Source organism: Haemorhous mexicanus, chromosome Z (genome assembly GCF_027477595.1).
Source record: "Haemorhous mexicanus isolate bHaeMex1 chromosome Z, bHaeMex1.pri, whole genome shotgun sequence".
Lineage (NCBI taxonomy): Eukaryota > Metazoa > Chordata > Aves > Passeriformes > Fringillidae > Haemorhous > Haemorhous mexicanus.
The window spans coordinates 80,377,139-80,404,422 of NC_082381.1; the positions used below are offsets into that span (position 1 = coordinate 80,377,139).

Below are 27,284 nucleotides of genomic sequence, written 5' to 3' on the forward strand. Positions count from 1 at the left end.
GCTGCCTCTCCCAGAGCCTGGCCCAGATTCCCTGAATTACCAACCATCAGGTCCTTTTCAATCTCTTCATACAACTCTGACAGTTTGTCTTCCCGTCCTTCCAAGGCAGTGTTTGCTTCATGGTGACGTCTGATCCAATCCTGGAAGTAGTCTTCCTCCAAGCTCTTATAGGCCACCACGAGTGTCCTCAGGCCTTCCCCAGCAAACTCCTGCAAGACAGTGGTGAGACAGAGGATCCAAGGTCTAAGAGGAACAGTCTGGTCACTTAGGCTTACAAAGGACCTTCAGAAATCAGACTGGTAAAAGCATCTTGGTAAAGTTTGCGGAGGAAAGGTATAAAAATGACACCTTAGGCCACAAATGTTGGGGTATTTTTAAATAGCAATTCAAGACCACTTTATCATTACCATCTGTGGTCCTTATGGGGGAAAAAAAAAAAAAACCAAACTTCAAAAGGGCTTTTCTGCTTTCTGGCTCTAAATCTTTACACTAACCAGGCATTTGTTTTTCAGGCTTGTATTTCTCAACAAGAGGTCCAGAACAGTGAGACCTAAATAAACACTGAACACAGCCTCAAATTTTGGACATGGGTTCAATATTTTTAGGCTATGAATTCTGGCTAAAATGCACAGCATGAGCACAGCTAGATGCTTACATCTCAGCAAGCCCTTGAAACTGTGCTTTCTGATGGACAGCATGGAGCTCAGTGTTTGGTGGACCAGCAAAGATGCATTTGTGAAATGCATCTCTGTGAGGTTTTTCCCCAGGCTTGAAGTAAAGGTGCATCAGAAACAAGTCACAGGTCTTCTAAATGTCCTGCATGGATTTTCCATCTTTGTCCATATTACAGAATCACAGAATGATAGAATATCTTGGGTTGGCAGGGACCTTAAAGATAATCTCATTCCAATCCTACTGCCATGGGCAGGGACACTTTCCAGGAGAGCAGGTTGCTCAGAGCCCCATCCAACTCGACCTTGAATGCTTTCCAGGGATGGAGCATCCACAGCTTCTCTGGACAACCTGATCCAGTGTCTCATCACCCTCAAGATAAAGAGATTCTTCCCATTAATTAATCTAAATCTTCTGTCTTTCAGTTTAAAGCCATTAACCCTTGTTTTATCACTACAAGCCCTTGTAAAAAGTCCCTCTCCAGCTCTCTTCTAGCCACTTCAGGTACTGGAAGGTGTTATAAGATCTCCCTAGAGCCTTCTTTTCTCCAGGCAGAACAAACCCAAATCTCCCAGGTCTAGGAGAGGTGCTCCAGCCCTCTGATCATCTTCATAGCCATAGACTCACTCCAACAGGTCCGCGTCCTTCTTATGCTGAGGATCCCAGAGCTGGACAGTGTTCCAGGTGAGGTCTCACAGAAGCAGAGCAGAAGGACAGAATCATCCCCTTTGATCTGCTGACTGTCCTAGAGCAGTTCACATGGCACCTGGTTCTCATGCCTAGGTAGCTAATTTGAGACTAAAGCCATAGAAACTAATTCGTTTCTCTATCCCATAACTGAAAATTGGTGCTTAAGTGCTGTTTTTAAATACGGGGAGTTTTTTTCCTGAAGACAAAGTGTGCTGGAGAAAAGAAAAACATCAAATATAGAGATGTTTTTGAGAAGGAAGCTCTTACATTCAGGTGTTCTGTGGTCTCCTCTTTGAGAGAGTTGCAGGATGGATGAAGCAGTTCATAAAGAATGGTGTCAGCCCCCTTGCAGTACAAAGTCAAGTCACCTTCTGGACTCCTCACTGTGAGGAAGAGGAAAAGAAATGCTACAAATCCCAGACTGAGTCTTTTGCAGTACAAAGCCCTTCCATCAAAACCAAGAACAGTTTCTACAGGTGTCAATTTCCCCAGGTTTTGGCAAACTCCCAGGAATCAAGACAAGCTCTGATTAGAAAAAAGGCTGCATTGGTCTGAGCAGACACTACATTGTCCCTACAGGCAGAACTTCACTAAAAAGAACCTAAAAAATTGGGAAGGAAAGAAAGCAGCAAAGGGAACATACCAATCACAGACATTCGCTTGCGAACATTGTTGAAATCAAGAATAGCCAGAAGTTTGTAGACTTTTGTTTCTCCCATTTCCACAACAGTGATGGTCTCTGGTGTGCGAGCCCGGAACACAAATCCAAAGTTTCTGGCAGCAGTGACTAGGGCTCCCTCATCAGGAGATTGTGCTTGATACACCAAGTTACCTGACATGCAAGAAAAAAAAAATGTAATGTGGCTTTTGACTTATTTCTGAGCTAAAAAAAAAAAAAAAAAAAAAAAAAAAACAGCATCTTAGATATAATATAGCAGTAATCCTTTGCTTTTCAGTCTATCCCCAGAGGTGCAGCACTAAAAAGCACCTTATGTCCACACATCCCCATCATGTCCTACCAACCCATCCTCCAGTACAGTACAAGAGGCCCCCTGGATTCTTTTGAGGATTTTAATCACTTCTTTGAAGTCTAACATCTCACTGACAGGACAAGTTCCTTGGGTTTAGCCCCTTCTAGTCAGATCTGCATGTATTTTTCTGATCAGTATTTTCACTTTATACCTGTCAATTAACTCTAGCCTTTAAAGCATGGCTTTCATCCTGTCTGGGATTTGAGGAGGCTGACCTAGTAGCTGTGGGAACACAGGGTGAGAGGAGCTAATGAATCTCCAGTGGATAGGTACTCGATGTTCTTTGCTTTTTGGGGCTAGGAGCAGAGTAGAGAGAGAGCAGGGCAAGCCTCTGCCCCCTCAGGGAAGCTGCAGCACCTGCAATTTCTGCACTCCAGAGATGTGGTGTTTGCAGAAGTGTCAGCTCCACCACAGGAACACACAGGGACTGGAGGCCCTGGTCCTTTCTCTTCCTGCGTGGCATCTCCAAAGACACTGATTTATGAGTAGCCATACACTACAGAAAATCACCAGGGAGCCAAAAGGACCAATAACAGCTTCTGTGGAGAGAAGACATGCTGTGGTGCGAGTGAACATAACCACTCATTCCAGTGCCTTCAGCAGTCCTCACCCTCCTTCTTCTCCTCTGGCATCACCGTGTGGCAAAGGGACAGCAGCCGGAAGAACCTGTGAGTCGGGACATCATTCAGCTTCACGGCTTCCACCAGGCTGTGGTCATAGAAGGCAAACTTTGGGTCTGCTAATGGGTTGTAGGAGAAATCAACTTTCTCTGTGTTCTGAAAAACACATGGCTTGGTATTATTTGTTAAGCTTTCACATGGCTGTACACCAATTCCTGCCCAGCACTGCCTCTGTCTCCTCCTCACGTTTACAAAGGACCCCATCCTGCAGGTCTGGCTGCCTGTGGCAGAGATTGGTGGATTTAAGGATGTGGGAGATCAAGAAAGGTATTTAATCATAGGAGAGGACAGGCACTAGATGTGCCTTTCAGAGCAGCACTCAGGCCAAGAACCAGTTGACTAAACTGCCTCTCTGAGCAGCAGCTAATTCTCCAACAAGAGCGCTGCCAGTGGATACCTACAGCAAAGAATTGCCTGCCTTCAACACATGCCTGCTTGGAAGCATTGTGCTCATGATGTCAAAAGCTGCCTGTGACAGTGGAATGCAAGAGCCCAGTTTAAAACAATTCAAAAGTCTGTCTTATTCACCATGTTCTCCCAAAGCCCCAAAGAAATTCTGATATGGACAAAATAGGACAGACAGGTGAAGTAAAGGTAAAACTCCACAGGCACTACCCATTTTGTCAAAAAACAAGGAGCCCCAAGCAGAGTGGAACACACTGGAGAAATGTCCAGAAGCTTACCACATGATGTGTCATGGAGCAATGGACTGCCAAGCCTGCCTTGGACAATTCTGACTCCCACCCCACCCCCGATGAGCTCAGAGTTTCCAGGATGGGAATCATCCTTTTGACCTCCACACGCTGACATTTAGCACTCAGTCCAAGAGCACAGACAGACCCCTCCCACACTCATCTGTGCAGCAAGGTCCAGGCACAGCAACATTGTGGGTGTGTGGGCAGCAGGACTCTGCTCCAGAGAGTGTCACCAGCAGCAGGGTGGGGTGGATAGTTGGCAGGAGTCCAGTGTGTGTCACCAAGCAAGGCTGACAGAGAGAGGGCAGGCTGGAGGCACAGCCCTCAGCACAAACAGTCTGTTTCAGTGGGCAATTTAAGTTCTAAATGGATTGGAAATGAATCATTGGAATGAGGAGAGGAATTTTCATCATCATTTTGCTGTTTGTTATTTGGATTACTGCGTGCAGCTTTCAGACATTTAGAAATGAAGATGTGTGCATTAGTTCCTGCAATCAGAGGCTAAAGAAAAATGTAAAAATGACACATTTTCACACTTTCTGAAGTCCGGACATCAGAGGAATTTGACAGTGACCTTGCTATTGGTGGGAACTGCACTCACTAATTCCTCGCTAAAGCTTTAATTAACTGACAAGGTTAATAAAATTCACCAAGGTTAATAAAATTCACCAATGTCCAAGTCTCCAACAAACACCAATGGTCAAGTGCTCAAGAGAAGCTGTGCATGCACCAGGATGTCAGGTGAAGCAGAGAGGACAGTGGGCTCTTCCCAATCTGCAGGTTAATCCCAGGCTTACTGGAAAGGAACTTAACTCTGGGAATTTTCTGACATCCAGAGGAACACACATCTCTGTTTTGAGCATCAAGAGCATCAACTCTTGCAGGGTCAAAAGCAAATCCTGTGCAGGGTCTGTCCACTGGTACTTATCCAGGTCCACTGAAAGCACAGATCCTGATAGCACTTGAGCACTTACCTCATTTATTTCTATCCTTTGCCCAGACATATCATACACATCACCTGCAAGCAAGAAAGATGAAATTATAGCCACAAACTGTGGGTAAGTGTAGTCTCTGAGTCACAAAATTGAGTAAAATGTTTCTAAGTTAGAATCTATTTTTAAAAGTTTCAGTGCGTTGACATGGGCACTGATGACTGATGATGCAAAACAATCAGTATCTGTGTTGACATGACAAAATCTGGAGACTGATAGATGCTTGAAACACAAGGCAGTTACCATAAAAGTGACGAGCTTTTGAGTAAAGAAGACTCGTCTTGAGCTGAACACAGAAAGAATAGGGTTTCTAGTGCTAGACAGGAAATTAAAGTGCTTCCAGGGAATGATTTCTCTTGTGCCTTCTCCTTCAAAATCCAGCTCCTGCATCCTACTATTTACAGCAGTCCCTGGACCCCCACAAAGAAGGAATTTTCAAAGCCCATTTTCCCCACATCTAGGTAGCAAGGTTGCTCTGTTGATTCTTCCTGAATGGATGATCTAGTCATAGGAATTGAAGACAAGTCATCTCCAAGAAACATTGTTAGAACTTCTGCCTGGAGAAAAGACTAGGAAGGTCTGGACTGTCCCAAGGCCAGCCAGTCCCAACACTTCATTGAAATAAGAACAAAACACAATGAATTACAGGAATGATTGACTCATGTTTGCACCAGCAACCTCAGCTGTGACCAAAGTCAATTGTAGTGCTGGAGTGCCTTCAAAAAGGCCCCAGGAGTGTAACAGAAACACAGTAAACACCTCTCCTGAGAATCCATGCATCAGCTGATTCCCTGGGAACCATAGCCAGGAGGCGTTTGTGCACCTCCTTCCCTTGAGCCTCCAGAGGGGACCAGAACTAAATCATCCTTTCTGGCATTGCTTTCCAGAATGCCCCTGAGCAGCAGAGAAGTACTGTGCTAGGAAGAAGCGAAACATTTAGAAAACTACAGGCAATAGATTGTTTGCCTTCTTTGCATGTATTTCCCATTAATTTCTTGAACTCTTACCTTGTATCTATTTTGGTGGTGACATGCACTTCAGAAAAGTTAACTAAGGGCACTCAATAGGAGAGATTTCAAACTCCTTATCAGCAGTACTAATGTTAGATATCATAGTAACATTGTTTGAGATAAGGTGGTCTCCAAATACGCACAGATTCATAGAAAGAAATACCTTCTTTTATTAGGTCAGCTGATAGCACTGAGAAAGGAGGCAAATTTTCTGACACATTAGTGCATCAGCAGGTCTGACACAGGCAAAGCAAGCATCCATATACAAATAAGCAGTGACTAATTTCTCTGGAGCATCTAATGATGTTAATCAATTAGGCAGTTTACAAAGTGCTAGCACCTCTTGAGCAGCATGAAGAAAATTGCCTGGGGCCATAGCATGAGCAAGCCTTTTAAATCAATACTTCTAGGATCTAAAAGAGCTAACAACTCATATTTTCCATTTTTTCCAACTCCCTACAAACTTTTCTTTCTTCTGGTAGCTGAAAAATGTCAGGTGTAAAGACAAAGACCAGGTCATTGACTACTCCAACTACCTGAAAAGGATGAGGAGCCCCATGAGGGATGGCTGATTTCATAAGTGATTAGGAGGGAGTGAGTTATGTGAGTTACATGTTATATTTTGCAAGGTTAGCAATACCTGGCTAACCATGCCAATAATACCATAAAAAGCTGTGATTACCTAACTAGTGATATCAGAAAAACAAACAAAAAAACAAAACAAATTTGAGTACAGATGATGTAAATCTAGGACAATTGAGGCAAAACTAATAGTGTTGGGGCAGTAGTGGGGCAGGAAAAGGGAGAAAAAAGTGTGATAAAAAAGAGGAAACGATTATTATTACATGGCAAATGATGCAATCAGGGTGTCCAGACATCCCTGATGGGTAGCCTTAAACTTGATCACTCCAGCTCCTTACATGGCATTCTGCTCTGGATATCGGATTTAGTCTCTGAGGATGAAGAAGCACAGAGTGAAGAAAACTCAGAGAGTAAGACAAACATACCATAGGATTTGCCATTGATGGAGCACTTGTTGAAACACATGATGTTCTGGGTGAGAGTTCCTGTTTTGTCTGAGAAGATGTACTTGATCTGCCCCAGCTCTTCATTGAGTGTAGTGGTTCGAGCCTGAGCTGGCGTGTCATTCAGTGGGTAATACATCTTACGGTCCCAGTCGATGTAGAAACTGTTACCCAAGCGTATAATCTCCACACTGGTGAAACAGAAACAGAAGGTGATGGAATATTCCTTAGCTTAAGGGACAAGCTCTTTATCTTCAGAGCCACCATTATCAATTGCAATTAGAAGACAACTTTGAAGGTAATGACATGTTGAAGTCATCAGTCCATAGATGGCCTGTGGTAAGGGATGCTGAAGCAAGTCCCACTGAAATGATCTGCTAGGTTTACTGCAAACTAATTCCCTTTGTTTATAAAGCAGTACTTTATAAAAGTACTTGGAAAGTTTCAGAAGATTTTGGACTCAGAAGCGAGGCAGGAGCAGTGGGTTTCAGTTAGTGCCGCTTCAGGAGGTGGTTTCCAGCAGAGCTGTGGGCTGGGCTGGGCCCAGTGGCATGGGATGAGTACAGACATGTCCCCAACAACAGAGAGCTCCACACCAAGAGAGCCACTGGATCACTCAGTGCAACCAAAAGAGTGGCATCAGCTTGCAGATGACATGAGTTTTCACCTTGCTGGGTGATATACTGGACAGGAATGGAATTAATTCCTCATGTTTAACAACACAAAAGAGAGTCTCAGCAGTGAAGCTGACTGAAGGTAGCTACAATGACAAACTGAACAGGGCTTTGCAGTCTCTATGCCAGCCCCAAGTTTTGAGAGCATCACAGACACATTGCCTACCTGTTACCCCTATTTGTCTATCACCAATAACCAACACAGCTCTTTATTGTCTGGGAAGAGAGAACACTCTCAGCTGCTCATATAGCACCAAGTACTCGAACCTGGTTACACCTACTTACCTGGCAATCCTCACACAGTCCTGAAGCCACCTTGAAGAACAGGCCATTCATTCACTGTTAGCAAGATGCTAATGGTGGCATGCTTCCAGCCCTGCTGCTATAGCATCCTACAAGTCTAAACCTCCCCTTTAATTGCAAAATCATCCTCTCCTCTTCCAGGGCTCACCCCACTCCAACCCTGACAAAACCTTCTGAAGGCAGCAGAAACAAGAAAAGCGTCACTGTGGTTGTCTAGGAGCATCCATGATGGGGCTGTCTTAGGTTTTAAGGAAAATGCTGCTCCCAGGCAAAAGGCAAAAACGAAATCTCTCCTAAGATCAAAAGAGAAAGGAGCTTCCAGCACATACCTGACGTAGAGTGAAATAGGTACCACTGTGTTTAGAATGATCACGTATGACCAAAACATGAGGAAGCCTGAGTAGGAGGCAGAGCTGACACCCTCTGCCCAGGGCAGGTACACCTGGAAGTAGTAGCCCTTATCATGCTCCCAGATACCATTGCCAATGGCTAGGATGAGACACATCAGTGCTAAAAATGCAAAGATCTGAAAAAAAAAAAAAAAAATCGAAAAACAAACCAAACAAATCAAAACCAAACAAAATGTATTGCATTTTAGAAACAAGGAATTTCTTATGCTCAGGTTAATCAGAAGACCCTAATGGAATAGGTTTGGATAGCCTATATCATAGGAAAATGTGCCTAGGGATGAAGAGGGAAAACCAGCCAAATTATGATACTTTTACCTCAAGAACAAAGCTACACAATACAGAGCCTGGCAGCTTGGAATTAAAAGTCCTCAAACAGCTGGGGATTTAAATCCCAAGCAGACATCTTAGCTAGGGTGGTTACAGCAGTCTGCTGTACAACAAATCTCCCTAGAGGAGACTTGAGCTGAGGGTCCTCAAACATCTGGCTGCACACTCAGGAATACAAACTGCCTGAAGGACTTTACTTGGCAATTTGCCAGATGCATCACAGTCTTCCTCACAATTTCTGAAAAATCACTGAGGATAATCCAGCAGCATACAGTCTGGAATTTAACACTGGATATTATTCTGATGGTTAGAGGAGAGTTAATTGCTTTCTCAAAGCTAATGGTTGCCTCGGTATTTGCCCTCACAATTTGATTACATTTCCTTTGAGCAAACAAAAAGCAGCACCAACCAGTGATGCATATCCTTGGGCTTTAGAGAAGCCTGTTTCCTGAAGCCTAAAGTAACCAGGGCAACAGCAACTGGGAAGTGAATTTCAAATTGGGAAACCTTACTGAAAATTTGGGCTTGCTCAAGAACACTGTTTAACAGACACAAAAACATTACATAGGTCATAAAGCATTTTTTGATCAAAAAAAACCCCAAGACTCTAGCAATACATTTATTTGGAAAAGAGGACAAAAAGTACAGGAAGAAATAAATTTAACAGAAATTAATACAAGCTGCAAGGAATTACAGAACTGTGAATATCCAACAGTAATGAAGAATCAAGAAAACAAAAAAAAAAGTCATTAACAGGTGTGTGAAAAGCAAATGTGCTAACAGACAGCCCTCCAAGAGGAAGGAGAAAGGAAGAAGCCTATGGTAGATGAAAAAGGAAGATTATGTCCACTGTCACAGAGCACTGTGTGGCTCTACCTGTTATTAAGCATTTTCTATGCAGCAAGTCCATCTAATTCAAAGATGGACCTTAGAGGATGGTTTTTAACATTTAATAAAGTTAGTTCTTAACAATGCTTTAAAAACTTGGAAGACCCACCATCTTGGAATCCTGCTAATATAATTACTATATTTGTAAGGTAGAAATGGTGATGGTGGAGGATATAAACTGCCAGGATATAACTGACAAGTTAACTTGTCATCCTTCCTGGACAAATGATGAGAAAAAAATTCTTTTGGCACGGTCTTTTCCAAACATTTGACATAAAACAACCAATATAATAATAAAAAAGTGAAGATAATGGAGTCAACAGGCTGCACAAAAGAGCAATTAAAAATCATCTTTTACAAGGATAATCATTAGGGAGGAAATATCAGTAAGTTGGACCATTATGTAAAGGCCACACAGCAACAATCACATTAAAAGAGTAATCAACCTTTTTAAAAAAACAGTAATTGAGGGACAAACATAGAAATGTTGATGGTAAAGCTAATATTTGTACTGCTGAGGTAATCTGTGGGAGGAAGAAAGATACTTCTGTGGAGAAATATGAATCACTTGATGAAAAGTTCATGCCTGATCAACTCAAGTTTTAATATCAAAAAGCCACAAAAGGGAACTGCAGTGAGAAAAGGTGGCAGACTGAGTTTCAGGGGACACATTTATTTCACACATGAGTAGTAGCTTTTCTATTTAATTGTGCGAAGCCAAATAAATTGCTCAGCTTGTAAAATGGAGACAAAATTGCTTGCTGGTAAGGAATGTGGTGCAGTGTTTTTAAACCTCCGTGAACCAGAAATTAAAACATACCTCAATCTGTGCTATTGTAATTATAAGGACTTAAGGGTATTTGAGAGGCATGACCCACCTCACTGCCCCAGAGGTTAAAAATTATCCATTTGCACAATATCACAGTCCCTGTAGGAATTTCAATGTGTGATTCAGCAATAGAAATATATGTGGGGCAAGACAGGAGCTGAGCTTTCCCAAGGTGTCTCTGCCCATGGCTGAGGTGCTGGAATGTCCCTTCCCTTCTTTAAGGTCCCTTCCAACTCAAAGCACTCTGATTCTATACCACAGCAGCTCTTGCCTACAGCTGCATTTGATGTATTCACGTTTTGTTTTCTGCACACTGGGTGTGTCAATGCTCTCACAAACCCACTCCTGTGCAACACTCGTGCTTGCACAAAGCTCACTAACATTCTGTTTAATCTGAAACAAATGGAAAGGACCAAGCCATTAAAAGCAGCCCTCGAGATGAATTTCTGTGCCCAGAAACACCTATGTGCAGGGTGCTGCAATTGCAACCACAGCTCTCTAGAGAACGACATGAAAAATCATTGCCTGTGCACACTCATGGAGCTTTCCAGCATGAGCATCATCCCTCCCTGGGTCCTGCCCATGCACTGACTGCTGAAGGTCCTCCTGGTAAGAGTTTTGTAAAGAGGAAGTGGCTTTTGACTTCAAGACAAACATTGACTGTTGGACTGTGAATTAAAACAGTTTCAGTTTCTTGATTGGTACTTTGAGTTCTGCTCTGGGTTTTGAAGGAGTCAGTTGTTTAAGAGATGAATGTGAGAGATCTCTTTCTCTGAAAATTTGCTCCCCCTAGCTTGCTAAAAAGCAGCTTTTGGAGAAAAAAGCATTTCTGGTGCTGGCAAGTGCATCCCCAGTGGAGGAACATTAACTTCTCTCTCAGATTGATGAGAAACACCTCCAAATGTGACAAAACAGCTATGACTGCCATCTGGGAAGGTTTGCTTCTGATTAACCCTTGTTGGGGCAGACCAGGGCAACATTCAACAGGCGCTCCCTTGGCGAACCTGCTTAAACACTGCTTTGTGCCTGGAAGTCTTATGGGCAAACAAACACAAAATAACTTTGCCAGTGTTAACATGGAGTAAGCTTCTCTACATTTAAATTACCTATTTATAGTAAGTCGTGGCTGCTTTGTTTTCGCCAACTCAAGAGCACAATATACTGCCTGTTTTTATGACCACACTCTGTAACCTTCAGCCACCCAGTGAGCTGGTAGAGTGCCACATCCCCTTAGGTGTGCAAAGAGTCTGGTGTTTAATGGATGACAGAGCTTTACTTAGACATCAAAATTTTAGGTTCCTTAAAAATGTGTAAAGGAGACAAACACACCCTTGGCTCCTCCACTGCCTGGGAACTCAGGCAGAGGCTGATGCAATCGGCTGCAACTTGCTCAGTTTTTTTAAAACAGAGCCAGGATGTAAATTCATCTCATTTTTTTTTATAAAGAGAGGCCAAACAGATTTGAAGTCCTGGGTGGGACCCTTGGCTTGTGAAAGGAGATTTAGCAAATCTTAATTGAACATTAAATTCTAGATTCCCGGTTCAGTTTTCCTCTGCTTTGTTTCTGAGCCCTGTGGATCCCTCCACAGCCCATTCTCCTCTCCAATCAGAACACAGCAGAACATCTATCAAAATGTGAAATTCTTCAAATGCTTGAAAGATTTTGAATGTAAGAGGCCCAAACTTTGTTTGGTTTTGCTACCCACTTGAGGGGAGAAAGGGAAGAAATACATGGAGGGAGACAAGCTGATGATAACTAAGCTCGATAAACCAAGATTTCCTGTGGCAGAGATTGGTGCAAGATTATTAAAATTAAGGGCACATCCTTACTGCACACAGAGCAAGACCTCAAGAAGAATTGAAGTTAACCCTGGAGTGGCTCTCTGTGCTGTAGCACTGCTGGGCATCCCTGGGCTCACCTAAAGGACTTTTGGGATCCAAAGAAAAAAATTCCCAAACCGGGAATACAGAGGCTGAGATGAAATGTGGAGGTTTGAGGGTGGTGCCACCCCAGAGATGTTTGTGCTCTAAGCCCCTGTGCTGAGGAGGTATGAAGTCAGAGAGGGCAGGGAGAGCTCAGAACAGCCTTGCTGTAATGCACAGACTTCTGCTGGACGCCTCCCCCAGGGCTTGTTCCAGCGCCTGGGAATGGATCCTGTCCCCTGCTGGCTGCTAGGGTGATCTGGAGAGCAAGGGTAGAAGGGAAGAAGCAGGAAGAGTGAGCACTGACCACCAGAGCTTTCCATAAACTGAAGGTGGTGCAGCATGCATGGGAAAGCATGACAAATTTGCACTCATAGGGAAATAAAATCTGAAGTGAAAGACCTTTTCTTCAAGCAACATTGATTAAAGTAGTGTCAGAGTGTATGTCTTCCTCCCCTGGGTGGCTTTGAACTCAATCAGTAAAATCTTGAGAAAGTCTGTGAAAGAATCACTATTTCTGCCTGGAAGTATTTGCCATTTGTTAAAACCACTGATGAGCTTAACCCTCAAAGTCAATCTGTTTTTCAATCTGAGAACAGTTCCCACTATGTAAGATTAGTGTTTTCAAATTTCCCAGCTGCTTAAAACGCCAGCTTCTGACCATTAATGGAACCATGTCTAATAATTTACCCTAATGTGTTAAGTCAGGAGCTGGCAACATGTAAATTAGCAATCTCAATTACCAAGTCCTATTCAGATATCACCAGAGATGCCAAGAAATCGGGATGAAGAGAGAGAACTGCTAATGTTTATTTAAATAGAAAATGACAAAATTACTAGAAGGAAAAAAGGGCTTTGTAGGCTTCAAACTATTTCTCATGCAAAGATGCAGAGGAGAAAAAGGAGAGCAGAGCAAATGACAAGCTCAGAAGGAAAGTCCTTAATTCTGTCAATGTAAGGGCCTTGCTTTGCAAGATGGGCTGGCAGAGGCACTGCAGAACTCAGGCTGCTAATAAATTATAATGTACTTTTTCTTTTTATCATTAGTCACTTCTGATATTCCCCCATTTGTGTGGACAGAGAGGTAGAGCATCTGGAAGTGATGAACACATCTGAAGAAAGGAAGACTCATTAATCAGACTTACCACCAGCACAAGGACATTCATGAGCCGATCGATGCTTGTTCTCTTAAAAGTTGTTTTTCCACTGTTCTGCATGAGTTTCGTGTCTGGCCCTGGAGATGAAGCACACTTGTTAATTTTAGTAATGAAGCTTAGCTGTTCTAAAGCTGATTCCCTCTGAGGCCCCACTGTGCTTTTCAGCATAAATAACCATCACAGCTCTCATGAAGTCAGGTACACACAGTTTAAGAGTGCTAGTGGGAAGCTTGGGCAGAAACAGGTTAAGTCATTTGTCTGAGATTATATAGAGAGAGTCACATAAAACCACTAAACCTGGACTTTGACTCAACTCTTTTTTTTCAACATTCAACCCTTTCTTTCAGGTTTAATCACTTTTCACAGCATATTTGGTATTTCTATGTTATTGGTGACATATTATGCATTATTTCACACGTCTAGAGTATAGAAACAATAGAAGGACTAGGCTCATGAAAAGCATATATCTAATCAAGAATATTATTGACGACCCTGATATTCCAATGTGGATGAAAATCACATAGAAATGATACACAGTGTTTATTTCAATACACTTGAGAGAATTCTTAACCAAATTTAACTGTTACATTCTTTCTTGGTCATCGATCAAAACTCCCCTCCTGTATTTTGCTGAGTGGATTTCTGAAACAAGAAACTTTTTTCTTCTTGTACCTGGTAGAAACATAAATACTTGCTTCCTTTGTGCATGCTGGGTGTGATGTATCCCCACCCTAGTGCTGCTGGGCTCTGCAATCAGCATGTCAGTCTTTTTACCTACCAGCATAAATAACGAGCCCAAAGCACCACTCTGTGTTCCTGATAGTACAGCCCCTCAGCAACATCTTCTCATTGTCCAGGGCATATTTCTCTCCACGAAGAGTAAGAGTTCCTGTGAATTTATCCAATTTGTTGTTTGGTGCCTCACATCTGACTTCTCCTGTAAAAAGATTGTAAAAGCAAAAATGGAAATCTTGGTCCAGAAAGGTGTCATCAATACTGCATTCCCAGCTGCTCCTCAGAGAGACAATATTTCACACTCTAGTTACAGCCGACTCCTAACTCTGTCATTCCCATTCTATATCTTATATTTACTGATGTTCTGGGATGTTGCTCCTTCCCCATATTCATCTCATAATTGAAGGGACCGCAGTGAACTTGCATTTGTCCAATTCTTTGAACACAGCAATTTTTTATTGGTAGAGTACAAAACAGCTTCTATGTGGGTGAGAAGAAATGTTGAACTAGCAACATACTTTTAATCCATTCACAGCAAGTTCATAGAGTGGTAGGATGTCACTGGATAACTTTAGCTAAAACTGCTGACATCACCTTTTTTCCTATTTCATTTTCCCTCAAACTGCAGGAGCCCAAGCTAATAGAATCATAGCCTAAAGGCTGCAGAACAGTAATTAACTGAGGTATCTTTGTTCACTGATTTTTAATTTCATCTGTTCCCAGGAGTGCATTAAAAGATACCACTACCTTCTTCGGCCACTGAGCAGACACTGTAAGTGATTGGAGTGTCTATTTCCATGCTTTATATTTATTTCTTGTAATAATATGCGTTCAGATACCTCAGTATAAAAATGATTATTTAAATCAAACTCTGCACCTGACATTTAAAGATTCAAAGCAGAGCCCTGTGGATGTATTGAGAACTGGAAAATACAAATATGCCTTACTGAAAGGCAATCCAAGAGTTCAGTCTGTTCACTTAATCAGCAGTTATTTTCATCACAGGCTATAAATACCTACTAAAATACTAGCATTTGCAGAGTATAGTTCTTCTAGCTGCTGTCAGATTTACACACCAAGCTCAAGAGGCTGGAAACAAAATCCAGAGAAGTCCGAAGAAAAGTACAGCTTTAAGTGTCATGATCGTCTTCACCACTACAGATTTAAAATCAAACATTTTGCAAATGATCAAAAGAGGAGCTCTAATCTAGGGCAGACCAACCATAAGACATGAAAGATTGAATAATTAGGAAATTGAGTGACACATGTGGCATGAGAATTCATACTAACAACTGTGCTACTCTTCTGTTTTATTATCTGGTTAGTCCAGCAAGGACCAGACCTGTGCCCCATCATTTCTAAAAGTCTCTAGTAACCAGGCCCATCTCACTGCCACCCTTACAAACACCTTGAAAAGCACACATGAAACAAGGTCCTTGCACTGGAACCTCAGACAGCACAATGCAAAGCAAACCCAGGGCATGGTCTCCCACCAGGAACACTGTGCCTGCTCTGGGACAATGCTCCTGTGAGCCCCTCACGTGTCCACATCTGCTTTCCCATAAGCAGGTGGGTCTGGGCTTCTGAAGTGCTGATTTTGAGATCAAAAGGGATTCATCCAAATGAGACTGAGCACAAAAGATTGAGAAGCTCTAGAAGTCCCCCCAGAGCAACTGCACTGAGCCCAGTAGCTCTGCAACTGAAGGCACCACAGCCAGGGACCATGCCTCCTGTCCCCCTCACCCAGTAACAGCAGTAAGGAATCTGGAATGCATTTCAGCTGAAAGGGTTAAATACTGTCAAGCCAACTGTGGTAAGTAGAGGGTAACTGAAAAGTACTGTTGCCTTTCTGGTCTCCCAGTTCCCCAAATTAAACCAAGAAATTCAGTGTTTTGCAAGCATCCTCCTTATCTGAACCATCAAACAAACATCATAACTCACATTAAGCATTCCACTGAGTGCCTGTATTAGCTGCACAACCCTGTCCTCTCTTCCTGTCTTAAAAAGTAATTAGATAAAGAGTTACATAAATATTTAAACATTTCTACTGAGGTTTGCTAAGGGAAATGCAAGGCTGGGTCTGATTCCAGGCACTCTTCCCAGTACACTGTCAAATATAAATCATCCTGGGAAACATTTTATTCATTTCAAGTATTATGAAGAGGCCACTTTTATTTACAACAAAAGTAAAACAGAGATTTAGAGAATAAATAAATATCCAATAAGAAAATTCTGAATTTTCCAAAATATTTTTACATGTTTTTTTAATTAAGCACTTCCAAGAACACCGTGCCCTTAGATAATCATCACACTAAGCATGCTTGAAAGATTATCTAAGATTAAGATTTTGCTTACAAATTGATAGACACTTCAGCCTGCTCAGGAAAACAATCAAGGCATGCCACTCCAATTATTAACATTAAGCATTTAACTGTACATGTAGAAACATATTTCTCAATACGTAAAACATCCAGAACCTCAGCCATCATTTAAAAGAAATCCTGATGTACTGAGCTGACACTTGGCAAAACCCACACATATTATTGCATAAAACCTCAACAAAGAAGGCAAAAGAAACTCTACCAGAGACAGTCTCAGCTATGCTCTTTGCCATATCCCCGCCACTTGTCCTGGAATCATCCACTTATTTCAGAAACTTTTTTTTCTAAAATTATTTTCCCTCTACATCTAAAAGTATTTCCTGAGAGCCTGCAATCCTTAAGGCATTCCAAGGACAGCAGCACTCATTCCACCCCTTTCCATAATAACTCCTCCTGTAATCTTGACCTCATATCTAAGCCAGCAGAGCACTGCAGAACATGACTAACACCACTTGGTCTGTTCCCTCATCTTCTCTCCACAGACAGATGATGTGTGAGGATGGAGTATTCTGGCTTTGACAGGTCTAGCTCCTTTCTCTGCATGTGCTGCTAAGTATTCTCTGGTATCCAGTGACAGGACACATGGGAATGGTTGAAGTTACACCAGAAGAGGTTCAGACTGGACCTCTTAGGAAGCATTTCTTTACTGAGAGGGTGACCACTCACTGGAACAGGCTTCCTAGAGAGGTGAGTGATGCCCTCAGCCTGTCAGGTTTAAGAGGCATTTTGACAGTGCCCTTAAAAACATACTTTAATTTTTGGTCAGCCCTGAAGTGGTCAGGCAGTTGGACTAGATGATCATTGTAGACCCCTTCCAGTTAAAATATTCTATTCTATTCTATTCTATTCTATTCTATTCTATTCTATTCTATTCTATTCTATTCTATTCTATTCTATTCTATTCTATTCTATTCTATTCTATTCTTGTATTTAGTACAGAAAAAAGTGCTGAGAAAAGACATGTTTCTTGTTAAGCTTGCCTTTAGATATTTTAAAACTCAGTCTTTATTGTTTCATTGAGAAAGAAAAGGGAAGGCTTCGGGGTGAGACTTCAGTCACCTGTCCTGTGTGCACAGTTAGTCCTCAGGTGTGTGTGGTGTCTGGGAAGTGCCACTGATCAGAAGATAAATGTTATCAGTGCATCAGCATTGCTACATCAGTGTGAAAGTGCAGTGTGAAAATGTTTTGAGACCAGAACTAAGCATAAGGTTTTGGGAAAACAGTTTCCACTGTGCAGTTATGTGAACTCTTGTGCTGGCTTTCAAGGAGGGTAGTCTTGACTTGTTCAGACAGACACAAAAGAAAAGTATCCACCCAGAAGAATTGCCACCAAGGTAGAGTCAGGTTATAGCCATGCATGGCACCAAGACCTGCAAGCAAAGAGAGACCTTTTCCTTTACATGTGGTTTTGACTCCTGTTGTACATACTGCAGAGTGCCTGTTCTGTTTTGCTGGCACTGTTTGCAGAGAAAACCTAGCAGGGAGCAGTGGACAGCTTGGAAGGAAGAGTCTCAACCACTCTCTGTAATTTGGGCAAATCATCTGTAAACTGGATTTTCCATTTGTACTCACCATTGAACTCGGTCAGCTTCTGAAGATCTTCTCCAAGCTCTGCAGTGACTGTTAGTGCCTGCTTCACCTTCAGGTTTGTTTCACTGTGGTGAACAATACAAGAAAAAAACATGAACTGAAAGTCATATGTGAACTGAAAACTCTCCTTGAAAATCACTTCTGCTCTTGAGGACAGTCTTCTTCCTTAGCCATCTGATGAACTGTGATACTGTACATCTGTTTCACCTGGCCAAAGAGTGTAGATTGTCTCTTTCAGTTGCACTGACAGGCATTCAGAGGAATTCTGAGGAATAGTACCAAAGGTGAAGTGGCTCTGTCTTAATTTCACCACAGAGCAGCGCACTCTCTACCCTTGTCACTCATGACACATTTAAACCCAGGGTATCTAAGCGTATATGAGAGCTCTGAGTCTTCTGTCCCATGGTATTCTGATCTGGAAAATTACTTCAATCCTGGGTCTAGCTAGCTGAGGAGCTGGAAATGCAATGTCAAAAGAATACTGCATTTGTTCAGGGCCTCTTAGAAGTGGCACTAGTGTGTATGAAAACTACAAACCCATTTTAAGCAGAAATCAGATGGGGAAAGTCCAGAGGGCTGTCTGTAGGGCCTTGGAGAGACAATTTCTTAAAATCTCTGGTCTTGCTTAGACACTCAGACTGTTGCTAGTTCTGGGCAATGCAGGAAAGGTAATGCAAACTGGGTCATAAAGATGAGTCAGCTCTGGTTTATTCCAATTAATGCAAGTTACAGCCCTCTGGTTTTGTAGCCAGTTGTGTCCTGGAATGGGCAGCATTTGGAAGCCTTTGCTGTGTGCTTGCATTGATATTATTCTACAACAGACCAAAGGAGATTACTAGAGTTATTAGTTATGATTATTTCACCCAGATAATCTGTCTCAAGGAAAATACTAGAGGAGAAAAAAAGCAACAGCTTCTGATGGGGATGTTGTAGGGACATGTGTCTAACTAACTCTCAGTGTTAGAAGAGCTGTCACTGATAAGTGAAGTCCCCTCCTCACATGATGTTGGCTCAAGAAGCAAAAGTATCCGCCAGAAGACTTTATTTTCAAGATACCAACCCAAAGTTTATTCTATATGTTATGAAACTCTTGCTACCAAAGCTATGGCAAGTATGCCTGCAGCACCCAGGGTCCCCAGGACCGTGGCTTTGCAGTGGTGGCAGCGGTTGCGCGCCAGCGCCAGGCTCACTTACCCGTCCAGCTCGGCTGTCTCGATGTACGTCAGGCTGTGTGGCTCACTGCTCGACAGCAACAGGAGATCAGCCTGAGCACAGATAGACAGACAGACTTGGCATGAATTCACACAGTCAGCAGGCATTGCACAGCACTGCTGGTTGTGGTTACTGCCACATCATCACTACGACTGCTTTTCTTGTGAGTGATAAGAGTGGCAGAGATTAACTGTGATCAGGATAGAGACAAATGGTACTCACTGTCACGAAGTTGTTGTTTTCTAGTTTTATTATATCCCCCACTTGAACATTCATCCATTTTTGCTCCTTTAACCTGCAAGGAAATCTCTTGTAAGTAAGCACATACAGCAAATGCCTCTTGGGAAAGCGGGGAACTTAGCTCTGCTCCCGGAGCCAGACTGTAGATTCCATCAGGACTTGGGAACAGGGCCTGCCATGATGTGTCCTGATCCATACTAAGCTGGAGGACCACCATAGTACAAAAAAACCCAGGAAAAATCAATAAAAGCACTGTTTGGGCTGACCCATCTGGGTTGAGACCAAACCCCACAACAGCAGTACAGCCCATGTGCACTATCCTTGTCCTTGTCTCTGCAGTGACTGCTCCCTTCCTTCCTTTTCTTAAAGGGACGCATTGCCTCAAAAAACCCTCTCTGCTTTGTGTTAGAGACCTCATCTGGGAAAACTGCAGATTGTGTAAGGTTTTCTGGGTGGTGCTAAGGGCAAGAGCAACCAGCTTTCAGGAAGGTCAGTGCAGCTGCTTTGGCTGTGCACTTGACTGTCTGAGCCATGGGTGCAGTGGTCTTCGCAGCACTAAGCCAGATGTGCACACAGGAAGCCAGCTAAACTGCAGGCACCAACACAGCCAAAATAGCTGTATATGAAAATTCTAGAGGTGAGAAAGATCAGTCTCAAAACAGGACTGGGAGCTCAAGCTTGAACTCAGTTTGATCTTGCTTATTCGGTGTTGGTTAGAGCTGGACAGGATCTGTGGTTTCCAGGTTTTGAAAAAGGCAAAACATTATAAAATTTCTGTGTCAAAATTTGCTTCCTAGACACAGTAACTAATACACAGTAAACTAAGAAACTGTTTTGCTTAGCAGAGAGCACAAAAACTATGTCCCTATTCTTCAGTTTCCACTTATATTTTTAACTGTTTGATCATCTGTTGGAGTTTACACAACATACTGCTATCTATAGTGTGGAAAAAAGTCACAAAATACTTCTCAGCTGTCTACAGCTGTGTCTTATGCATAGTTGGACTCCACAGAGCTGCAAACACATCTGTCTGCCACGAAAGCCAAAGCCTCTGCTATTTTTTCTGCAGGAAAGAACTAGCAGTACAATGTCCAAAGCACGCATCTGAAATGTTTTGGGTACATCTAAGCCAGAAGTGCTACACTCACTCAAAGTATAATGAAATATATGAAGGAGATATTCCAGCTTCTTAATTTGAAATATCTTATTGATAATGCCTAGTTTTCCTTCATGCAAAATAAATGCTGTGAGTATAAATGGACCCGGAAGATAGCTTTGCATGTTACTTGTGGGGTAAGGAGTCAAGTAATACAAGACTCTGAAATTCTTACTTGAACATAAACACCCAGGAACAGAGAAAGAGTTTTGTTTTTGTCAGCACAAGGTCACAGCCATAATGTCTGCACAGATTCTGGTACTGTGTTTAGGGTTCATTAATCAGACACATAATCTAAAACTGCATGATGAACTAGTGGTGTGAAACACAATTCAATTTGAAATTGTTTAGTGATCCTTGAGAATCACACACACACACACACACACACACACACACACACAAAAAAAAAAAAAAAAATTAAAACTATTTACTAATAAAATGCTTTTCCCTGTGAGAACTTCAGCAAAAAAGGACTTACATGCCATTGATCAGGACCTGGACTGGGCGGTTGTTGACGTGTTTGTCACTTTTGTGTCGATTCTGAAAATTGGATCAGAAGGTTAAGAGGCATTTCCAGGAAACCAAACACACAGGAGCCCTAGGCAGTTCATTAACATTTTGGGTTTCCACCCAGTTGCCTGAATGGATCAGGCAGATTAAGGTCACAACTGAGTCAGTGTCCAGCACATGTTTATGGCAGTGACACAGAGCATAACCAGTCTGCAAAGGGCAACAGGCAACACCGGGCTTGCTCTTGGAGAGAAGAAGGAGGGTAGAGCCTTACATGTCACCTTAGCACAGCCCTGACTCAGCTGGCATTGCTCCCACCCACCTTAGTCTGTAAACACCAGAGAAATTCATCCCTCTGCTCTCATACAGAAAGTGGCCACTGATGTTCTGGCATTGCTCCATTGAACATCAAAATCATTTAATAAGGAGAGAAAATCAGATGTTAAACTCAGCTCTAATATTACTCTGTGAAGTCAGTTGGGCTTTTGACCATTAGCTCTGATGGCAGCAGACTCTGGCCAAAGCTGAGCAAGTCTAAAAAATCACAAGTGTGTTGAGCACTTGTTTCTTACCAATTTTTTTTTCCCACCTACATTGTACTGGATGACAGAGGATGAGCTCTCTAAAGTGGAAGCCTAAGGAAGATTTCTGTGCCTGCATCCAGACATATTTATGAGTGATCACATTTTCAGACATGCTGAGCAGCTTCAGAGAAAGTCAATGGAACTGCTGCGCTGTTCAGCAATTTGGAAATTCTAGCTCCTGTTTCAGTAACAAACTATAGATTTTGGGGACTTAATTTCAGACCCCATTTGAGTGCCAGCCACCAGCTGAGTTTAAGCAGTTTATTTCAGTTACTGTGCTGAAAAATCACAGGCCAACTCCAAAGTACAGGTCAGAAATACAGATCTTACAAAATCATCAATGGCATCCTTGACTCCTGATACAGCCAGCACCAGCACCAGGGGCACCACTGTTGTAAACCAGGCCAGTGAGGAAATTTGAGGAATCAACTGTAGGAAGAAAAAATCTGAGTTAAGACACTTCCTGCCAGTTCAGAAAACTACTGCTGCCTAATCAAGCTGCAGTCAACATTTTTCTATGATACCTGAATACAGAATAAAGGCAGAACTGTAGCTTCATCCCTGATATGTCATCCATCCCCCTCCAAAGGTGGGAGAGCCAGGGAACCATGTTTTTCTTCCAAAACAAGCTATAATTTAAGTTAGAAAAATGGAGCTGTCAGAAAGTGTAGTGAGCAGCTCTTTAGTGTTGTTTGCAGAATTAGGATTGCCGAATCCCTAGGGTATTTCTTTGGAAGTACTGACATGGGCAAGCCTGCTGTGAGAGATTCAAGAGCTATCTGAGCAAAACCAGCTGTGCAGAGCCCTCAAAAACTTCTGTTCTTTGTTTCAGTAACTACTCAGATTTTTGCTGAAGTAAATTTTGCATCAATGGACAATGCAAGATGTTGCCAGGGCTGACTTTGCTCTCCCAAGAGCAGCACAGCCACTTTTGTTTCCTACATCTTCAACAGTGAGAGGACCAAAGAGTTGAAGGTGACTCTCTTAGGCTGTCAGTCAAGCAGAGGGAGGTGTCTCAGCCCCACACAGTTCTCCCCTTCCTCTAGAAGCACAGCACTAGGAATGGGAGCAACGTGAAACCAGCAGTAGTGTGTCCCTCAGTTGGGATCTGAGAAGAGCATTGTGAAGTTGGCATTTATGCACTGTCATAGCCCAGATCCTACAGGCACCACAGCCCTGCTCAGCTGTACAGGCTGCAACTGCTGCCTTCTCACCTCCCTTGGAAAATGCATGTCCCACTGGTCTGTGACAAAGGAGGGGGAGACAGAGTCCCCACAGCCTGCCCATCGCATCCACTCCTGATGCAGGAATAGTCCCACAGGGATAGAGAGAGGAATATGTGGACTAATGCCTGCCCTCTTTAGGTTACCTTGATGTAAAGAAAAAGCTGTGTGCTTTTATATATAGTCAACCCTAAATGGCCTAGCAAAACACACAGTGGAATAATTTAAGGCAAATACTTTGGAATACTATGAATTTGACAGACAAGCAGCTAGAGTGCAGCACAACAACGCAGGAACTGTGCTCTCAGCTCAGCTGAAAAGGCACCTTCTCTTGAAAAATATAGATGCACTGTAATTTCAAAAATTCATTCCCTGAAAATAAACAAAAAGGATCATATGTGGTTTGCTGAAGGCTTAACCACGTTTCACCTATACTTTTTTCAGCTGAAATTGTAAAAAAAAAAAGCATTTGAGATGGGTTATTTTGCAAATTTGTGTGCAGTGAAATGATCAACTTTAAAACATTAAGCTTGAAACATAATCAAAATTATACCCTTCTTTTGATAACGTATTCTGGTATGACTCAACAATGGCAGAGTACACAGCAAGGTGCAAAGGGGCAGAAATCCTGATATCAATTTATCCGGTGTTTTCAGCTTTCAGGGTATCATTAGCAGTGATGAGCAAAGTGCAACACAATGCCATGGCAATCCACAGGGTTCAACAGTGCTGCCAGAGTCTGACACACTCCGTACTGGACACCTCCTCACCCTGGAGAGGGGAGCAGCAATATCCAGCTTTAAGCAAACTAGCCAAAACCTTGAGCCTTCCCGATGTTAACTCCTTCCTTCCCAGGGAAACACCACAGGCTGCAAATGTGGTGTCCTTCTTGCTGTTTTCCTTTGTGATTGCCTGTGGAATTCACCTTAAAAATCCATGGGTAAGAGACAACTTGGCTTTATAATACAAAATGAATAGGTAATGCAAATCTGAGGACAGCCAGGAGCACTCAGAGGTAGACACAAAGGGATATTAGAGCAGGGCATGAAAAAGTTGCACAGTTTGTTGAAAACTAATTAACTTTTTTCCTTCATTTAGTTCAAACCCTCATATTCAAAGGTAAAAGAGAAAATTGCTTTTTTCTGCCCTACTTTCTATGTACTGTAAGATTTTACTAAGATGCTAATTCACACCAGGACTATAGCTTGCTATTTACAAGCTTCATTACACCTGTCAAACATAGAGTGGCTTTGATAACAGAGAACAATCTGCTGGAAACAGCACAGTGATTTCATACCTGCAAAATCAGCAAGAAAAGGAAGTAAGCATTGGCTATTCGCTGAAACTGCTCAAACAGGTTGAGAGGCAGGAAAGTGAAGAAATTGTATTTCGATGTTTTAATTGAATTGTTCTGTAGGGAAAAAAATTAAAATAAAGATTGGTAAAACAGGAAACAAAATTACAGCACAACACATTTCAACTGTGTCTTACTTGCTTATATTTAGCAATAGCATTGTTCCCAACAGCAGCTCAAAAAGCGTTTCCTTTTCCCCCACACAAACATGTCAAGTCTGGATAAACAGAGAATTCCTCTTGGAATGGGTGAAAATATGATGCTCGGCTTATGCCAGTGCTGCTGCAGGTAGATTAACTCGTATGCTGTTGCTCACAACATCTTCCCTTTATTAATAGTCTTCTTACTTACACAGTGCACAAAGAAAATTGAGAATTGTAACCAGAAGACAACAGTTTTTCTGATGCTTTTTGTCAGATGCTTTAAAATACCCATTGGCTGGACAACCCTACTGGAGGTATATGTCCTCCCAGGAGCAGAATATGACATTATTATCATTTTCAGCTCATTCAGCAAACTTTCAGCTCAGCAGCTTCAACGGATGACTTGTTTCTACTCCACAAAAATCACTTGGATGTGGTGTTGTGCAAACAGTCACTAATACAAGAACTCACTATTTCAGTAAGTGAGCTAGAGCTCTGTTCCCTATTTCCAGTTTCCTTTTCTAATTTCAAATTGCCCCTCCAGCCACAAGAAGAGGTTACCCCAGTCTGTCTTTTTCAAACCACAGAAAGACTTAAGCTTGATATTGCAGGACGGGGTATTTTCTACCCCAAAGATGAGAGCAGCCTGGTCCAATATGTGCCACCAGCCAGACAGGCTCAATGCATCCTACTAACCCACCAGCTGCTGCTGTGCCTTTAGTTTTCAGGTGTGCTAGACCATCTTTTCAAACGATGTTTAACAGACCCTGGTCCAGGTTTAGCTCTGGAAGGATGAATCCCCCCTGTTGTGAGCACATCTTACATTTTTTCCCCCTAGAGGCTCTCCAGACAATTGAGAGCCCATTAACCCCCTTCCAGGGAACCTAAGGTGTGACAGCCGAAGGAGGCAGATATGAAGCACACCTGAATTCCATAATAAATATGCTGGTTCAACAGGAGAGAAAATGGTGATTGTGGTATTTGTAATAGCCTTTAGATACTGCTAAGCTGGTGGGAGGACAGAAGCTACTAAGTATGAATCACAGCCCACTTCTTATCTATGCATTAATCCGGGATCTCGACATCTACACTGACATGCATCCGCATGTTTCCAGCTCTAAACCAATTATTTCAGGTTACCACTGAAAGGTATGTGTGGGGGAAGCTATTCCATTTTTGGCAGTTACTGGATTTCTCTACCTTCAGTCACACAGTACAGCGTATGTTCTTCAGCATTAAAATCATGTTTTATCCCTTGGACAAGCCAAATGAGTAAATCTCTAAAAGGGCAGAAATTAAAACAGCCTTCATAGAAGAGCTAGCCAAATCCTCCTCTTGATTGCACTCCAGCAAGAAAATACATTTATCAGTGATCATCATATATACAATATTGCCTGTCTCCTAGTATCATGCGGCTACCTGCCAGTGTGGTTAACTCTGTCCTTGCCATGACGTGTAGTTAAATTTGGTTTATTTCAAAATCCTTAACCGTGGGGTATGTGTCGTGGACAGGCTCCATGAACACTGCTGAAACAGAAGCAATGGGGAAAGAGCATCCTCTGCAAACACAGCATACTAGGAACTAAATTGCTTGACAAGACTGTGTCCATCAGGCACACAATCTAGCAGATTTTTTAATAAAAGCTGGATCTAAAGAAAGAAATCTGCCCACTTTTCTGAGGACAAGTATTATGACCAATTACTTAAAGAAAAAACAGAAGATTGTTGCTGCAGGAAAAAGTAAATGCAGGGGACTTGACCTTTGTGCATCAACAGATTTCAGAGGGTTGCATATAACATGGGAAAAACTACTCAGTAAACACTCAGATAAAGTTTATAGATCTTTGCCTGCAAAAATCTCAGAAGGGAATAAGAAAAGAATGGGAGTGGTTTATTTCAATTCCTGCCTTCTATTTCTGTCCATTAATTACGTCAGAAAAATCATTGAATGGACCACAGCCATTCATTTTATTTCCTATTGCCATTAGACATGGTAAAAACCCCAGACATAACAGCTTCCAAATGCTTAACTGCAGGAATCTGGATTGTCTGTGTTTTCTCCATAGTTGCTCAGGATCATTATATTGTTGGGCACATACTGCCTTTTGGGACACTAGGGCACTTTAGACCTGAGGATAAGGACAGGGAGTATTACCATGAATCTTCTCATTATTCTAGAATCTATAATTAAAATTAATCACCAGGAAAAAAAGAACTTGTAATTACTATAAATATATCTAATTAAACACATAACTTGTTCATGGACTTCAGGGGCTAAAGGCATAGCAACAGCAAATTATAATGACAAACTAGAGAAAACTTCAGCCTTTCCAAATCAAAACTGCATTTTCACATCACAGGTACAGCTGAAGCACTATGCAGGGTATCATATAATCATGGAAATATAGAATGATTTGGGTTGGAAGGGGTATTAAAGATCATCTCATTTCAGCTATCCCTGCCACGGGCAGGAACACCTCCCACCAGACCAGGCTGCTCCAGCCTGGCTTTGAATGCTTCCAGGGATGGGCCATCCACAGCTTCTCTGGGCAACTTGTGCCAGTGCCTCCACATCCTTACAGAAAATAATTTCTTCCCAGTATCTAATCTAAACCCACGCTCAGTTTGAAGCCATTCCTTTGCCCTGTCTGCTACATGCCCTTGTTAAAAGTCCCTCTCCATCATTCTTATGGGCTCCCTTCAGGTACTGGAAGGTTACAGCTAGGTCACCCTGAAGCCTTCTTTTCTCCAGGCTGAGCAAAACCATTTCTCTCAGGTATTGATTATCTTTTCAGGCTGTGTGTTTTGACAGCTCAGGCTCTTGGCCAGCCACAGGGAAATCTCAGTTGG

At 42.3% G+C, this 27,284-nt stretch overlaps 1 protein-coding gene across 3 annotated transcripts in view; it reads right to left on the bottom strand.

Moving 5' to 3' along the window:
- The window catches only part of LOC132322419 (phospholipid-transporting ATPase ID-like), an 85,335-nt gene that overhangs the window by 19,457 nt on the left and 38,594 nt on the right, over positions 1-27,284 (bottom strand). For all 3 annotated transcript variants that reach the window (XM_059836897.1, XM_059836896.1, XM_059836898.1), the window contains 15 exons: positions 24,235-24,348; positions 22,045-22,143; positions 21,099-21,160; positions 19,447-19,519; positions 19,207-19,277; positions 17,995-18,077; positions 14,085-14,243; positions 13,295-13,383; positions 8,102-8,298; positions 6,778-6,986; positions 4,743-4,786; positions 3,004-3,169; positions 2,006-2,194; positions 1,630-1,745; positions 45-209 (listed from right to left, as the gene is read on the bottom strand). In XM_059836897.1, coding sequence (XP_059692880.1) covers positions 45-209; positions 1,630-1,745; positions 2,006-2,194; positions 3,004-3,169; positions 4,743-4,786; positions 6,778-6,986; positions 8,102-8,298; positions 13,295-13,383; positions 14,085-14,243; positions 17,995-18,077; positions 19,207-19,277; positions 19,447-19,519; positions 21,099-21,160; positions 22,045-22,143; positions 24,235-24,348 — 1,836 coding nt within the window. The remainder of the gene's footprint in view (positions 1-44; positions 210-1,629; positions 1,746-2,005; positions 2,195-3,003; positions 3,170-4,742; positions 4,787-6,777; positions 6,987-8,101; positions 8,299-13,294; positions 13,384-14,084; positions 14,244-17,994; positions 18,078-19,206; positions 19,278-19,446; positions 19,520-21,098; positions 21,161-22,044; positions 22,144-24,234; positions 24,349-27,284) is intronic.